Source organism: Myotis nattereri (genome assembly GCF_964212035.1).
Source record: "Myotis nattereri genome assembly, chromosome: 12".
Classification (NCBI taxonomy): Eukaryota; Metazoa; Chordata; class Mammalia; order Chiroptera; family Vespertilionidae; genus Myotis; species Myotis nattereri.
The window spans coordinates 34,924,153-34,941,323 of record NC_138087.1 but is presented as its reverse complement, the minus strand read 5'-3'; the positions used below and the strand labels follow the sequence as shown (position 1 = coordinate 34,941,323).

At 42.3% G+C, this 17,171-nt stretch overlaps 1 protein-coding gene across 1 annotated transcript in view; it reads left to right on the top strand.

Moving 5' to 3' along the window:
* SLC1A1 (solute carrier family 1 member 1) overlaps positions 1-17,171 on the top strand; it is a 63,496-nt gene that overhangs the window by 32,327 nt on the left and 13,998 nt on the right. Inside the window, exons 3-7 of the mRNA XM_081103428.1 lie at positions 8,969-9,061; positions 10,485-10,599; positions 11,817-11,859; positions 13,360-13,458; positions 16,726-16,910. Of these exons, the coding sequence (XP_080959554.1) occupies positions 8,969-9,061; positions 10,485-10,599; positions 11,817-11,859; positions 13,360-13,458; positions 16,726-16,910 (535 nt within the window). The remainder of the gene's footprint in view (positions 1-8,968; positions 9,062-10,484; positions 10,600-11,816; positions 11,860-13,359; positions 13,459-16,725; positions 16,911-17,171) is intronic.

The following is a 17,171-nucleotide window of genomic DNA, read 5'->3' as shown; positions in this document are numbered from 1 at the left end:
AGTAATAAAATGAAAACTGGCAAGAGATAAATATGCCCTGCTTCAGTCTCTCTCTGAGATAGTAAAGCCCAAAGAACTCACCAGGCTGTCCCTTCTGCCTAAACTGGTACTAGACTGGTTCACAGCTCTGTTTGATGATGAATTAACCTAGTTTTATTTCTTTAAAAAAGGATCTAAGGAACCTTGCAGGGATTCTAAGGCACCTCCTATGTGTTGAATGCATGGACATGGGAGACCACGCATTCATTCATTGATCTTTGGTGCCCCAGGCTCTGTGCTAGGCACACAGATATAAAGAGAAGTCCTGTCCCATAAGAAAGAGAAAGTGGATTGCAGTTGTGTGTGATAAGTGCTTTGTGCAGATGAGGACAGCAGAGGGGACAGTGGGGTGCAGTTTTAAAGAAAAAATAGAAATTAGATGATGTGGGGGTGCACATTGTTGGAAGAAGAAAATAGCAGAAGGCATGGCACCTTGGGAGGACTGTGAGACTTTGGAATGCTGGAAACATGGGGAAGAGGAGTGGAAATGAAAGGTGAGCATGTGGCTTCGTGAGGTTGTGTGCCTTCCTGAGGGGTTTAGACCGGAGCCTGCAGGCCTGGAGAAGCAACTTTTAGCAGCGACTCCCCACTGTGCCATTCTCTCCAAAGGGACACAGTGACAGTCTTCAGGTGGGGAAGTGTTCTGAAAGAAAAGGAAATTCAGTGACCCTGGGTAAAGGTGGACTTTATTCAGGCCCATTGTGATAGGTACCAGGACCATTGCAATGGGATTTGCAGTGGGGGGAGATATATTGAGCAAGAAGAAATTGATGTCCACCTCGAAAGGGAGGGATAAGTGGATGGATTACTAAGAGGAGGCATCAGGGGGTAAAGAGAATTCTGGCTGAATTGGCCTAACCTGATTCTTGCTGAAGGTAGGCCAGGGTAATCAGACATCACCTGGGAGATGGTGGAGACCAAGGAACCTAAGTAGATGTCAGTGATCCAATATCAAGAGTGGAGGGTTCTGATTAAGTTGACTTAGCAGGGTTCTTGCTAAAACTAGATCTTAAAAGAAAGTGTAAATGGGCCTAGGGGAAGGTGCAGGAGCCTGACTAAAGTTTGGTCAAGCAAAGAGTCTTCGTTAGTATCAGACATAGATAGATAGGAGGGCAAGGGAGTCTAGTGGTTAAGAGTGCAGCCATAGGAGACAGACTGCCTGGGTTTGAATCCTGGCTTTGCCATTAACTAGCTGTGAAACCTTGAACCAGTTACTTAACTTTGCCTCAACTGTAAATCAGGGATGTGATAATACCGTGTTACATAACAATGTCCTGGTGCATTTGAAGTGCTATCTAGTTCTTTAATCTTTTGTCTAATACTGTCAGAAATGTTGACCTAAGAAACATCCAAACCTGCAGAGAATGTCTGTAAGAGTTTATTTGAGCCAAAATTGGTGACAATTGCCAGGAAGCAAGATCTCAAATGCTCTGGAGGATGACAGTTTTGCAGTTTCTCTTCAGGGTGGTTATGTTCATTTCAAAGGTGTGTTAATCCAGGTCCACAAAAACAATGGACTGGGTTCACTTAAGGCAAAGATACATCTTTTACTGAAATAGTTATATGTCTGGAATGTGACTACCACCATGACCTGCTCGGTTAGGAATTTATGATCAGATCACCTTGGGAGGTTCCTGCCATAGAACCTGTTTTTCTTTCATCCATAGTTTCAAGGAAGTCCCTGCATTGGCAGTAGACACTATCAGGCCAGTATTAGAATTGAGCCATACACTGGGAGTGCACACAATGCACCCTTTCTGGAGATGAAAACAATATAAAAAAGACTTGCTTTGTGGCTGGTTATTGAAGTTCACCAGCATTCAGGTAGCTTCTACGCAGAAGCCTGGTCTACCCGTTTTATAAGAAGAAGCAAAGAGAGAGCTAGGTGATAATTAGGTTGTGGTAGAAAACCAGAGATGTGTCAGAGCTCTTAGCTATCCTGATGTCAGAGCATTCCTATGAGCTCTGAAGGGAGTGGCTGAGTCCCCAGATCCTCTGAGGTCTGGTTAATGCTCTTATTTAGACACTAAGCTGCCTCTAAAAGCTTGTGGGGTCTTCTAAGAAATCGGTCCCAATGCAAATACCAGGACACTTTGTGGTATTGGAAAAGTGTTCAAACAGCTCCCCAGACTGCTGAGGAAGCAGGCCAGCCCGCAGCTTCTTGACACGCTTTGGACATCAAATGTGGACCTGCTGAGGGAGTCTGCAAAGTGACCTTTAGTTGGTCCTGCCTGAGGACCAGGTTATGTCCTTAACTTCACAGAATAGTCTATGCTGGTGATGTAACTATTTAGGGGAGTTCTTTGTATTAATGTCTCTAAGAAAAATAGATGTCCCAGGGGAAGCATGCACAGAAATATATTTTGCATGCTCCCCTCTGCCTTTTCTCTTCCCTTTCATCATCCCAGGTATAATGGAACCTGCAGAGACTTCCCTGTACCCTGGATGAACAAAGTGAACTCATACCCAGCCTTGTTTTCTCTGGGCAGTGACCCTGTTTATTGGATCCTCATAGCAGCCCAGTGTAACAGTACATTAGGTAGGACCTTATCTCCATCTTTAGAGATAAGGAAACTGGAGGTTGAAGAGAAATGAAGCCGCTTTTGCAAGATCACACAGACCCTAAGGGCAGCACCTGGGACTGACACAGAGTCTGGAATTCCATTCTGGAACATTCTGCTGCCCAGGGACCAGACCCTGGGAAGAGGGGCCCTGAGTACAGGCAGCTGTTCATAAATAACCAGGTCATTCATCCTGTCCATATGTGTTTCTCAAGTTCCTCTGTGTGCGGGCACTGCATCCACACTGGTGAGCAGGCAGATAGCCTCCTGCCATCAAGGAGCTTCTGGTCTAGTGAGAAAGACAGAAGTTAAATGAACCCGTTGATAAACCATGTGAAACATGACATGAGCAAGATGCACATGAAAACAGAGAGCCTGGTTCATCCTGAGACTCAGGGAAGGACTCTGAGGAAAGGACTTGAAAGTAGCCAAACGAAGGGGAGAGAAGGGGCGGGGAGTAGTCCAACAGAGGGAGAAGCCTGTGCACAAGCCTTCAAGTGGTGGGGAGCTCCCTGGGCTCCAGAGGGTAGGAGGAGGCGACAGGAAGGTGGCACCAGCTGAGACAGGGAGGCAGGCAGGCACTCTTCGTGCAGGGCCTCGTTAGCCGGATTAAGGATTTTCTGGTTTAAGTACCACCAGAGGGTTATGCATGCATGTGAAATGGCCTGATTCATGTTTTTTAGAGATTTCTTTAGTGACCACATGATGAAGGAGTCCAGAAGGATGATGGAAGAAAGAATGAGGGAATGAATGAGCTGACCCTTGTTAAATGCCTTCCATTTGCTCAGTGACACACTTGATAGTGATCATTTCGTTCAAGAATAATGGAATCTACTCACTAATACAAATTAAGTTCTAGGCACAGTGCTAGGTGTGTTACAGATATTATTTCTAATCCTCACAACAGCTGTATAAAATGAGGTTGTCCATGTGCTCCTCACAATTACCCTTTAAGATGTAGGGGCACTTAAAACCTCATTTCATAGTTGGGGAAACTGAGTCTGGTAGGAGAAGGCTGGGATTTGAGCCTAATCTGTCCCGCCAAAGCCAATGTTTATTTCTCCCTATACCGGTGGCTCTCTGCAGGTGACAGAGAGAAGAAGCCATCCAGATGCAAGGATGCAACAGTGAGTTTCCTGGTTGTGTCCATTCCAAGTTGTGAAGCACCCATCAGCTGCCAGGCCAAAAAACGTCCAGTAATAGTTAGTGCTGAACTCTTAGTGGCAACTTGAAGAGATAGTCATGAAAACTTTGTTCTCCAGTGGGTGGTAAGCTACATCAGGGAGCTCTCAGAGGAGACTTCTGCCCTCAAGTGTTTACTTTTAAAACATGCTATTGTTTAGCCCATGGCAGCTGCTTCTTTTGTAGTGTTTTTATAAAAAGTTCTAATCGATTCTTACTGTTTGGGCCAGGAGCCAGCAACTCAGCTCATCAGACCCTCCTCCCAAAGTGAAAAAGCAAGTGTGGTTTCTTAAAATAAAGAGCTAGCAGGTGCCCCCCACTTCCAAGGACAACCTTAGATTGTATTCCTGTTTCTAGAGCACAGCCCAGCCGCAGAACTGTTCCCGACTACTGAGAGTAAAACCCCAGGATAAAGCACGGTGATGTTTCAATTGTTTGGAACTGACCTTCCCCAGTAAGTGGTGGGGGCCATATTCTTAACCATTGTGTCATGCTGGCTCTATCCACCTGCTACAAATTCTAGACCAGCACTTCCCAACATGATCTCTGCTTGTGCTGTCCACTGCAGTAGACACAAGCTACTTGTAGCTAGTGAACACTTGGAAGGTAACTAGTGTGACAGAGGAACTGATGAAGAGGCACTGCCTTCTGGATTAAGGTGCTATTCACACAACAGTATTCCTCAAGCTAGACTCCATGTTCTCAACAGGAGCAATACCGCCCCCAAGGCAACAAAAGCTGGTTTGGGGTAGGAGTTAAGGGATAGAAACTTACTCTTTTTATGTAAAAAAAAAAAAAAAAATACATGTATTTATTTAGTACATAAACAGATGTAAAGTTTGTCTATGGTATTAAAATTTCATGGGGTTGCCATAAGGAAAAAATTGTCTAAAAGGCTGGGAGGTGAGTGGGGTGTGGGGTAGAGTACACAGTAATGAAAAAAATGTGAGAGAGGCACTAAGATGCTAAATGTGTTCTCTAATGGAGGTCTATCATGGATGGTCGCCCTGGAAACCGAGCCAAACTGCCCTGTGCACATGGTTTCTAAGGAGACTACCTGCCGAGTTCCTAATCTCTGACACACATGTGGATCTTTGAAATGAGCTCACTTTGTAAGAACACCGCCCATGAGAAGTGCAGCTCTGTTCTTCACGTGGAAGGCTTCGAACCCAACATCCACAGAGCACCTTATTTATTTATTGCACTGGGGACCGGTGAAGAAGAAGCCTCAGGCCTTGGAGCAATGTGGCCAGGGTGGTGAAGGAAATGCATACCTGGAGATGATGGTTTCCCTTCATCCTCTCCCCTGCCCCTATGCTGGCAAGGTGGAGAGGGTGTCTTTGTAATGGAGTCAAGCTTGAGTTTGTTCATTCAACATTGTTGAGCATCCACTGAATGTTGGACACTCTGGGAAGGTCTAGAGATTATGCTGTCCAGGATGGTAGTCATTACCCACAAATGGCTGTTTAAATTGAGGTTAATTAAAATCAAAATTCAGTTCCTCACTCACACTAGCCACATTTCAGGTGCTTACTAGCCACATGTGGCTTGTGACTACTGCAGTCGACAGCACAAACAGAGAATATTTCCATCATCGCAGGAAATTCTATTGGGCAGCCCTGGTCTAGAACTCTGTAGCATGTTGGTAGAGCCAGTATGACATAGTGGTTAAGAATTTGGCCTTTGGGGTCAAACTTGGGATTCGGGTTCCTGGCTTCATCATTCACCAGCCATAGGACCATGGCATGTTACTTAGCCTTTCTGAACCACCGATTTCTCCTCTATAAAATGGGGGGAATGATGCCTAATCTCATAGGGTTATAGTGAGAACTAAAGGTGATGCACTCAACATTGAGTCATTGCTCAGTACACAGTGTCTGTTGTCATCCTTACTGTCGTCATTGTGTATAATTATCATCATCATCATTGTTGTTTTGGCAGGTGGGGTGTTTAGACCATGCAGACAGGCATTTTATATTCAAGTTAACTTCAGTAATGTTCCTATTATAGAGGTTTTTCAAAGATTAGGCTGTTTCCCTACCTATGTTCCTTCCCTCTCCATTGGTCACTGCCCTGATTCTCAACATCACATTATAAATTGTCCAAAAGCCTGGATTTGGGGCAGCTCTGCCCTCCGTCAGTGATGACTGGGAGGTAGAGGGCAACTCCAGAGAGAGGCAGAGAAGTACGGTTGTTGATTTTAATACATTTCTGATATGTCCAGAAGAATTGTAGGACTGGGGTAAATTTGAGGAATGGAAAACAAAGCTCTTCCTGCAAATAACTACAAGATAGTTGCTGTACTCCAGCAGGAAGAAGCTGGCTGCCTGCTTTGGGCATGTATTTGTTTAAGATATTTCCACTGAGAATCTCATTAGTACGAAGCCTTTTATTGGCGGCTGGGTCCTAGAATAGAAGCAGAGGCACCAGCCCTCGGCCTCATCATTAAGACAAATGAAGACATACTAGTATTAACATACTCTGGGAACAGTTACCCACATAGATTTGTTTCACTGCTAGAAGGAAATCCTGAGGAGACATGAAACACATACCCAAGAACAGTTCTGCAACCACCCCGTGAGCCTATCACTTATCAGCACCTTGGGGGCTGGGAGCTGCTTAAATTGGACATCAATCAAGGGCCAATATATCTGAAAATAGATCTTTTCTTAGGTCAGGGCTACAAGTACTTATACAGGTGACTCAGTTCTGTTAATTTGATGATTTTCTTGTTTGTCTTTTTAACATAGCTTATTGTTATACTTACTTGTTTCAATTGTTTATCAGAATAATATGCAGAGCTCTAAAATGGGATAGGCACATTTTGTAGTTATATACTTAACAAACTGACATGTTTGCATTATTGTTTCCTCTTTTTTTAAGAGACCAAAACTAAATATGAAATAGTCCACTTTTTTCTGCATTGTGGCCTTAAGTCTCTTAATTTTGTTGTTGTTTCTTGCAGAATTGTTATTTTTCATTGTCTTGCCATTAGGACAAGAAAGTCTTCTGAGCACACCCAACTGCATTTTTCCCAAAGAAAGCGAAAAAGATGATCATGGTTATTCCAGGATGTGACTGTTGCAGTATTCCACCATATGTATATGTATAGTAATTGCACAACCTTGTCCCAGATGTTGGAGAATGGGGCCCTTAACAACATTCTGGGGTGAATGTTAAAGAAGTCAAGGCCCCTCCCCCCAAAATGTTAACTTCCAAAGGAGCAATCAACAGTCAGAGGAATGATGTGTTTAGAGTGAGAGGTGATAGCTTCCTTAAGAGATTTTTCCTATATCAAATATGTTCAATTATATGTGAGGAGCATAATCCTCCAGCCACATAAAAAAATAGACAGGCCTTTTATAGTGTGAGGAGTGAATATAAAAGCTACCTGTGTGTACTGAAAGCCTACATGTTTACTACCTTTTCTCTGGGGTTGCTTCATGACAACCTCTTCATTTTCCTGCTGCCCTGTACTTCAGGTTTTGCAAACAGTATGACACAACTCATGCATGTTGCAAGCTCAAGAAATCATTTTCTTGGTGATCAAAATGTGATTCTCTTTTTGGAAATCAGGGGGGTAGTCTGAAACCTCCAAATGACAACTTGCTGAAAGATGGTTTGGTTGTTTCTCATGTATCCCACATGGGAGAGGTCTGGTTAGAGAGCTGCGTCATTGACTCCATTTATATGAGCATCCTTGATGGAGGGCAAGGCCTTCTGGCGAGGAAAGGTGTATGCCTTCCACCTCTGCAGCCATCCTTGGCACTCTAGACAACCCGTGCAAATCCAGGCGACATTCAAGAGTTTTATTGGCAGTCAAAGTTCATTTGAAACTGCATCTAACAACAAGGCCATATATCTTCCTATGCTTTCAGAAATTTTTATTTATATCCTGCCTCTATAAAAATGGAATCTTTGTTAGCCCTGGCAGATATGGCTCAGTTGGTTGAACATTGACCCCTGCAGAGAGAGGTTGCCAATTTGATTCCTGGTCAGGGCCCATGCCCAAGTTATGGGCTCGATCCCCAATAGGGGGTATGCAAGAGGCAGCCCATCCATGTTTCTCTCATCGATGTTTCTCTCTCTCCCTTTCCCTTCATCTCTCTCGGAAAATCAATAAAAACAATTTAAAAATAAAATAAAATGGGAATTTTTAGGTGTGTCACAATCAAAGGCACACACAATAAAATTAACATAGAAGCAATTTGAAAATCAATAAAAGAAGAAAAAATATGCTAGCCAGAATGGTTAGTGAAATTACTGTGATTTATTACTGACTTTGGCCCTCAGACTACTTAAAGATCTAGCAGTGAGTGGATGATTAAATACCTATGGTACAGCCCCATGACAAATTATGTAGCCTTCTTCAGGGTGAATTTATAATAATAAGGAAAAATGTTTATAATACAGTATTAGGAAGAGAGAGGATTAAAAACTATAAAATTATCTCAGCTATGTTTACAAAAAATTGAGGAAAACATATTGGAAGATAAATCACCAGAATTTTGACTATGGCTGATGAGCTGAAGTCATTTTTGTTTTCTTTATATTTTTCTCTTTTTTAATCAGATAATTATCATGAACACATATGTAAAAGTTATCTTTTAGTTGACTCTGAGCTTCCTAACAAAAGGACGAAGGGGTTATTTGATTTTCATTACATGAGGAAAGAATTATCTCAGTTCTTTAAAATAAACTCTTCCTTGATACTGAATTCCAAAAGGATGTTGAGTGGCATAGTACACAAATCTTGATAACGGTCTTCTTTTTCATATATTTAAAATTTTTATTTTATTTTTTCCATCATCATGTATCCCCTTTATGTCCTCTCCCACCTTTCCCCCACCCACACGGCAAGCAAATGCAGAAGGAGGACTCCTTCTGACTGTGTCTCATGACCACACCCCAAGAGGAGCCCAAGGCAGGACGCTCACAATGGGCAGCGGCAGTGAGGGCTTGCCAAGAAGGGGAACTTAGCTCTCAGTAGGCTCCCATCTCTTAATTCTGTGTTTGGAATTTTGCTTTTTTCACCCTTCACATATTGTCCAAATGTGTGCGATATGCCCAAGAGATCCAGCGACAGCTCTCAGCTCTTTGTTTCACACCTTAAGGATTGACTCATCACTAGTCCTGTAAATCAGTCTTTCTAAAAGTAATGTAATTTGACTTCTCCCCCCTTTCAGGTGTCGCTGCATTGGATTCCAACGTATCTGGAAAAATTGGGCTGCGTGCTGTTGCATATTATTTCTGCACCACTCTCATTGCTGTCATTCTAGGTAAAATTTATCGCTGAATTCTTATTCCTTTGTATAATTGTGACTTTTCACTTAAAAGGTGGTTGGGCTTTTTATAATGTGCATTTTTTAGAAAATTAGAAAGCAGTATTGTTACACTACCATGAAGCTTTTTGGCTTGAAGTCTACATGTACTTTTTATGTGAAGAAAATGTAATAGTGACTGAATTTCAGCTATGGTATTCTTTATTAAAGTCTCTAGTAAGAACAGAAAGAGGGTGGCAGCTCTATACGTCTCCAAGATCATTGGGTGGAAGGAAGTGGAGCCAAGAGCTTATACCATCTTTAGAGCAATGAGTCTATAGTAGTGGAGTTGAGTATAATTATAAAAGATTTCTGGAAAGATAGCAGTTGAGTGCATTTCAAACTTCACATAGTAGTGAGAGCTAATGGCTGAGTCTTGCCAAGTATAAATTCCACTTGAAAGAAGGAGAACATTCTAAGGCAGGGGTGGGCAAACTTTTTGACTCGAGGGCCACAATGGGTTCTTAAACTGGACCGGAGGGCCGGAACAAAAGCATGGATGGAGTGTTTGTGTGAACTAATATAAATTCAAAGTAAACATCATTACATAAAAGGGTACGGTCTTTTTTTTTTTTTTTTTTAGTTTTATTCATTTCAAACGGGCCGGATCCGGCCCACGGGCTGTAGTTTGCCCACGGCTGTTCTAAGGGAATAGAGCTGCTCTTGTACCTTTGGCATTCTTTTGTGAAGAAAATATGGTCCGTCCATTTTGACCTAGCTTGATATTTTAAGGATGCCCTGCCTAGGTTGACCTCGTAAGCTAAAATAAAGAAAAAAGAATAGCCCTCACCGATTTGGCTCAGTGGATAGAGTGTCAGCCTGTGGACTCAAGGGTCCCAGGTTCGATTCCGGTCAAGGGCATGTACCTTGGTTGTGGGCACATCCCCAGTAGGGAGTGTGCAGGAGGCAGCTGATTGATATTTCTAACTCTCTATCCCTCTCCCTTCCTCTCTTGTAAAAAAATCAATAAAATATATTTTTTTAAAAAAAGAAAAAAGAACATTCTTGTCAGCAGGTGTTTCCAGAAGCAATTCTGGAATATAGCCCCTTCATTTTTATTCTCTTTTTTTATTATTATTATGTTTTTAAATCCTTGCCCAAGGATATTTTTTTCATTGATTTTTTTTTTTTTTTTGAGATAGGAGATGGACGAAGAGAAGGGGTAGCCCCTTCGCTTTAAATAAAGACATGGGAAAAGTTCCTTCTGCTTCATTTAAATGGAATAGTAATTAAGGCTGCTGCTGAAGTCGCAGCTGAGATTCAGCATTTTGGCTGGATCCTGGGGTCCCACCATGTCCAGTGGGTCAAAGAAGGATGCACTGGGGGTGCTGGGTGCCCTGGAAGAGTCTCACTGCTCTGTGGATGCTCTCGTTGGCCACAGGTATCGTGCTGGTGGTGACCATCAAGCCTGGTGTCAGCCAGAAAGTGGGTGAAATTGATAGGAGAGGCAGCAGCCCTGAAGTCAGTACTGTCGATGCCATGTTAGACTTGATCAGGTGAGTGTCTTGCCAGCAGAATGGCTTCATTAGCATTCGACCTGTGTGGTCACACAGGGCCCCAGGCTTACTATAATGATCTGCTATTGCCATCTTGAAATTTTTAATAATTTTTAAATTGTTGTGCATTTTCATTTTTCCCTGGGCCCTGCAAATTACATAGCCAGTGCTGCTTGCGGAGTCATGGCTCCAAAAGGGCATGGAAGGAATGAGCTCCTTTGACAGGACTTAGGATGGACAGATGCAGAAAGTATGCTTGTTGCAGTAGGATGCTGGGTAGTCAGTCTGAAGCACATTTGAAGAAATACATTTTTTAATTGTACAGGATAAAACCCTCTTAATCTGAGGTGGTTAGGGCTGGAAATTAGTTAATAAATAGCAATTAAAGAAGAGAATCATAAAAAATGATAGATATGCATTACATATTTTGTGTATAGTTAAAACTTAAATGGGTTTATTTGCCAATTTTTTACGTAGGGTCAGGTCTTTTCTTCGAGTGTGTCAGTTGATTGTAATTTCCTACCATTTCTGTTGCATACGCTGCAGGATGCAACAGAAATGCATCGTCTAGAATTTCCAGACTCAGTTTCTGTGAAGCGGAGCAACAAAAGCCCTTAGACTTGCAAAGAAAGTGGAGTGCCGAATCCTTCTAGTTTCCCTTTTTATTCTAGTTGCCTTCCCATACCTAATTTAACTGCAGAAGTTTTAGTCACTTGGCTTGATTGAGTTTCCAGGCACTCGGCTTAGTTTTTATAGAAATCATACCTTCCTTCTCACACTCCTATTTCCTCGATTTACATAATTTTTAATTCAGTAACGACAATGATATTTGCAGTTGGCATCAAGAATTTGGGAAGAAGTGCAGTGGACTCTTGGTAAGCATACATTCTCATGGGTGAAAACAGAAATGTGCAGAATATTAAATTCGTCTCTTAACTGCGAGTGTCCACCTGCCAGTGTGGTGTTTCCCCCAGGACAGCATGTGTATCGGCTCCTCGGTGAGTCAGTTAAGGAACATTTGGTTAGGAGAGGTTCCTATTCTTGGTTGAAGCTTAGCAGGGAAGAATAAATCTTACTACAAGGAAGTATTATGTAAAGAAGCCAGAAGAGAAACCAGAGGACTGATTCTATGTTACACTTCACCCATGTACTGGGTATGACAAACAAAACAAAACACTTCTGCCTTACCTTAATACTGCTTTTCATGTCTCCAACAGGAATATGTTCCCTGAGAACCTTGTCCAAGCCTGTTTTCAGCAGGTAATAATATTGACTTTTGCCCACATCGCGCCCCTCTTCCCACTACCGATTAGGTTTTTTTTCCTGCCATAACCCAACAAATGGAATGAGCCCATCAAAAATGGCAGGAGATGTACCTGGGAACGGAGGAATTTCAGGTGCCTCCTCTGTACTGTATCCCTGGTCTTTCGGTCACAGTGAAGTAAGTGCCTATTGTAGCTTATTCCGCTCCCATTTCCTTTATGTTCTCCCCACCCCCACAAAAAAGGGGTTCAAACGGAGCAAATCAGAAAAAAATGTCAAACAACGAATGTTTTCTTTTATTTTTTTTTTTAAATTTTCTCTTTATTGTTGAAAGTATTATAGATGTCCCCTTTTTTCCACCATTGACCCCCTCTACTCTGCCAATGAATGTTTTAGAACATGGCTTCTCATACCTGTTTTTGTAGAACCACATTGTACTATATTTGTGAATAGACTTGGACTGTGGGGAGATGCCATGCAGTGGAAAAAGTAGCCTCCATCTCCTCTTTCACTCCTGTGGGCAGATCAGTGTCTGACCCACAAGGTGGCTGGTGTTCCTGGTATTTGGTCTTTTCCTTAATCATTCTGTCCCCATTGCTGACACTCTAAGGCACAATATAACAATGCCATGATTTTTTTTTCTCTAGGAAAGTTTAAAAATCTCTCCACTCCATTTTCTTCACGTCTTTTTCTTTCATTTGTCTATGCACTTAGACAGCTGAGTCTATCGCAAAGTGCTGAATTGATTTACATAAATTATATGCACAGAGACCTCTGTGTATACCAGCAGGAGCAGCAATTAAACTGCTCGCTGCCGACCTCCAAGCAGGACAGAACCACCTCTATTTCAGGGGTGCCTTTGCGCTTCAGCCACAGTGGTCGCTTGTGAGGTTCTCGGTGTTGGCAGAGCCTGTAAGCGTGACCTGGTGTGAGGGTATACTAGCTCTTTCTTCAACCTCTCTGCTGAAGCTCCACAGAACCAGATGGGGCTGAAGGAGGAGGAGTCAACAGAAATCTCATGGAGTAGCCCTAAAACGACTGTTGATTTGGGAACAATCATATAGTTGTTGATGTTTATTAAAGTCATAGCGACTACATTTATCAAAGTGGTGAGGTTTCTCCCAGGTTATAAATAATAAATAGGATAGAAAAATGATGCACAGGATTCCTGAGTCTGTCAAAGCACCTACACATAACACCAATAATTTCATTCACTTTGTTGCTCCATTAATTTGTCGTTTCTTATAAAAGTGAGAGAACACTTTGACATCATTGAATGGTGGCTGTGGGCGTCAGGGGGTTGGATTTCTCAATTCCGCTTTTGGTTCCAGAGCCTCGTAGGAGGTTCTATCAACACCCGGAGCCAACAGAGGCATTGGAGGTAGAACCTTTCAGTGGTATTTGTTTGCCAAAGTAACTGTATTCCTGTGAGTTAGCCTCAGGTGCTTAAAAAACTTTCTTCATTTGTTTCTTGGGTTTTCTTCTTCTAACGTGCAGTATAAGACCATGCGGAAAGAAGTGAGTCCTCCCAGTGAGCCAGGGATGAATATGACGGGAGCATCTGTCACAGCCGTCATGACAACTGCTGTTGCCAAGGTACTGCTTCCTTCCTTGTCGCCCACGTCCCCTCCCCAGTAGACAGAGCCTGAGTTGTGAGTGAGCAGGAGATGGAAGTACAGTCCATCCTCATTATTCATGTATTCCACACTTTGTGAATTCACCTACTTGCTAAAATGTATTTGCAACCTCAAAACCAACACTCAGGCGTTTTCGTGTCATTCACAGATGTGCATGGAGCGGTGAAAAATTTAAGTTGCCCAATGCACATGTGTTCCCAGCAGATGCTGAACACAGCTATGCTCTGCCTTCTTGTTTCAGCTCTCATGCTATTAACATGTGTCTTTTCGTGGTGCGCTTATGCCACATTTTCACAGTTTTGTACTTTTCGTGGTAATTTCACTATTTAAAATATCCCCCAACCATAGTGCTGAAGTGCTGTCTATGGTTCCTAAATGAAGAGGGCTCCAATGTGCCTTCCAGAGAATACAGTATGTTAGATACACTTCATTCAGGCATGAGTTCTAGTGTGTGGGTTGTAAATTCAGTGTTAATGAATCAATAGTATATAGAGAAATAAGGTCGTCTCTGAACAGAAACATGTATAAAGTAGGTCATGTGTGGATGATTTGATGAAAATGTTGTGAACATTGATTCCCAAGAACTTACTCATACATTTTCCCTAGAAACAATGCATTAGTATTCGCTAATTCAGTGTTGGTGACCACTTCATAGAACCTAACTACCAAGAATAATGAGCAGCCATTGAACCACACGGAGGAGAGAGAGCCCTGTTGCCTCTGTATCTCCGCCACTCCTTAGAGCTGAGGTGCGCACCTCTGGGAACTGCTCTAGGTTTGCACGACGATGTAAACGCAGAATGCAGGCCCACAATTTCTTTCTTGCAACTCTCTGCCCAGATGTGATGCAGATTCATAGTTTTCCACGTTAGATGGGCCAGGCGGTGAGTGTACACGTTAAACACTTCCCTGAAGTAGGATTGGCAACAACACTCTAGAACAGTGGTTCTCAACCTTGGCTGCACATTAGAATCACCTGGGGATCTTTTTAAAATCCTGATTTCTGGGCCTCATCCTCCGGAAATTCTGTTTCTTTGTTATGGGGTGGGGCCACAACATTAGTAACACGGAAACAGAATTTCAGGATTTTAAAAAGATTCCCAGGTGATTCTAATGTGCAGCCAAGGTTGAGAACCACGGCTCTAGAATCAAGCACATCAATATTCTTGCACCGAATTTATAAATATTCTGCCAAATTACAAGAAATAGACCATACGTGGCCTCGTTTCAGTTCGGGTTAGGTTTTGCCACGTAGGGTTTGCCATGAACTCATAGTTAAAATCAATGGGCTTTGAGAGCTTTGGGGATTTCCCTACTGAAGGCTTAGAATGTATGGACCTGAAGGAATACATTTTTTAGTCCTGTAGTAGATTTTTTCCTGAATGTTCTCTGCCTTCACACGGGAAGGGAAAATTTAAGGAAAAGATAAATGTTCGGTAGACTTAAGAATTCAGATTAACTAGGCCACCATTGGCTCCCTGCTTCCACCTGCAGAAAGCCTTCACTCCCCAGGTAACCCCTCTGACAGGTCCAGCAGCCCCGGCTCCTTCCTAGTTTCTGGGCTCAGTTCCCAGTGGGCCCCTTCTATCCTATCCTGATCAGCCTCCTTCATTACTCCTTATTCCTGCCTTTGATGTGGTTCCACAGCATTTTCTGATCACCCTCCCTGAGCCAGGCCCTGCCGAACATTGGATTGCAATAGTGAAAAGACAGATGTGGCATCTGCCCTGGTATGAAGAGTGATGAGTATTACAATAGGGAAGAACAGGGTACTCCGGGGCATCCAACAGGATGGCTTAAATTCGTTGGAGAACCATAAAACATGGGTAGGAATTCTCCAAGCAGGATACAGGATGACTTTTGCCTTGGCTTATCATTTCTTAATGGTAACCTCACAGCCCTCATCCATGTCCCCAGGTTCCATAGGATGCCTATAACTCATAGCTTGGCTGTGCAGTTAATTACACACCATCTCACTGTGTTTCTCTTCAGAATGAATAAATCTTTCCCCTTTTACTGATGACCTTATGCTGTAGCCACTGCAGTTGGCACACTCCAGCTGCTTGGTAAATATGTGTTTGATTAAATCACATCATAATTGAGAAATAACTGGTGCCCCAGGGGCTTGTCCATTTATGTTATGTCCTTACGAAATCTCTCAGTAAATCTCATGCTATTCTTACACAGGATAAAGCAAACAAATGGTTCCTAATAGTAGGAACCTGGTTAACTTTTTAAAAAATATATATATTTATTGGTTTAAGAGGAGAGAGAAACATTAATGAGAGAGAATCATTCATCAGCTGCCTCCTATATACCCCCAGCATGTGCCCTGACTGGGAATCAAACCATGACCACCTGGTTCATAGGTCGATGCTCAACCACTGAGCATCGCTGGTCGGGCTGGTTAACTTTTATATCTCCAAAGTCCTATTGGTCATTCAAAATTAGAGGCAGTAAAGAATATTCTTTTTTTAAAATATGTTTTTATTTATGTTAGAGAGGAAGGGAGAGGGAGAGAAAAACATCTATGTGAGAGAAATATCTATTGGCTGCCTCCTGCATCCCCCTACTGGGGATCCAGCCGATAACCTGGGCATGTGCCCTGAGCAGGAATCGAACCAGTGACCTTTTGGTGCATGGGACGATGCTTAACGAACTGAGCCACACCAGCCAGGGCAAGAATGTTCTCATGCTTCATTATCAGGATAAACCAGTAAAATGCCCTAAAAATGTCCACAGTGGTCAATATTTTCTGTTTCCTGCATTACTAGTTCCTATTCTTTTTATATAGCCTCCAAATATAGTGAGTAATTAAAATAACCCTGCAAGTGCCTTGATTCTGAAGTTCTTACAAAAAATGTAAAACACAACGGGGGGAAAGGAGACATATATAATACTTTAAACAATGAAGAATTTTAAAAAATAAAAAATGTAAAACATCCCATAATAAGAAATCTTCAAAAGAAATATTCAGATATAGATTTGTTGAGAGATAGAGGAGAAACTTCAATGGCTAAAGGTGGGGGCAGTAAAAAATGTGATATATGCATAGATGGGTTCTCTTTTTTGTATTTTTAGTTATATTTCCCAAAGTATTGTTGACTCTGACTGGTAGATCACTGGTTTATTATGTTTGCCTATGGTATCTTCTCATTTCAATGCCTATGCAGTCTAACAAGATTATAACCATGCATCAATATATTTTCTTGGTTTTGATTCACAGAATGAAACAAAGGAATACAAAGTCGTAGGCATGTATTCAGATGGCATCAATGTCCTCGGCTTGATTGTCTTTTGCCTTGTCTTTGGACTTGTCATTGGAAAAATGGGAGAAAAGGGACAGGTTCTGGTGGATTTCTTCAATGCTCTGACCGATGCAACCATGAAAATCATTCAGATCATTATGTGGTGAGCTAACGCTCATTAATGCCATCTTGCTTCCCCTGAATTAGAACTGTCCCCTCAGAATTAGAACCAAAAGTCTTATGTGTCTCAACTGACTCACCTTAAAAAGGGGAACCCTGAATATTAAGACACTAACAAGAGTACTGAATCACTCCACATGTTACTTTTTGTCCACTAACAAGAATCTAGATATCAGCCATTGTGTTTACTGCCAAAGCCCTGATCATCTTGTACCCAACTAGCATTCATGTAAGAGGTAGCTCT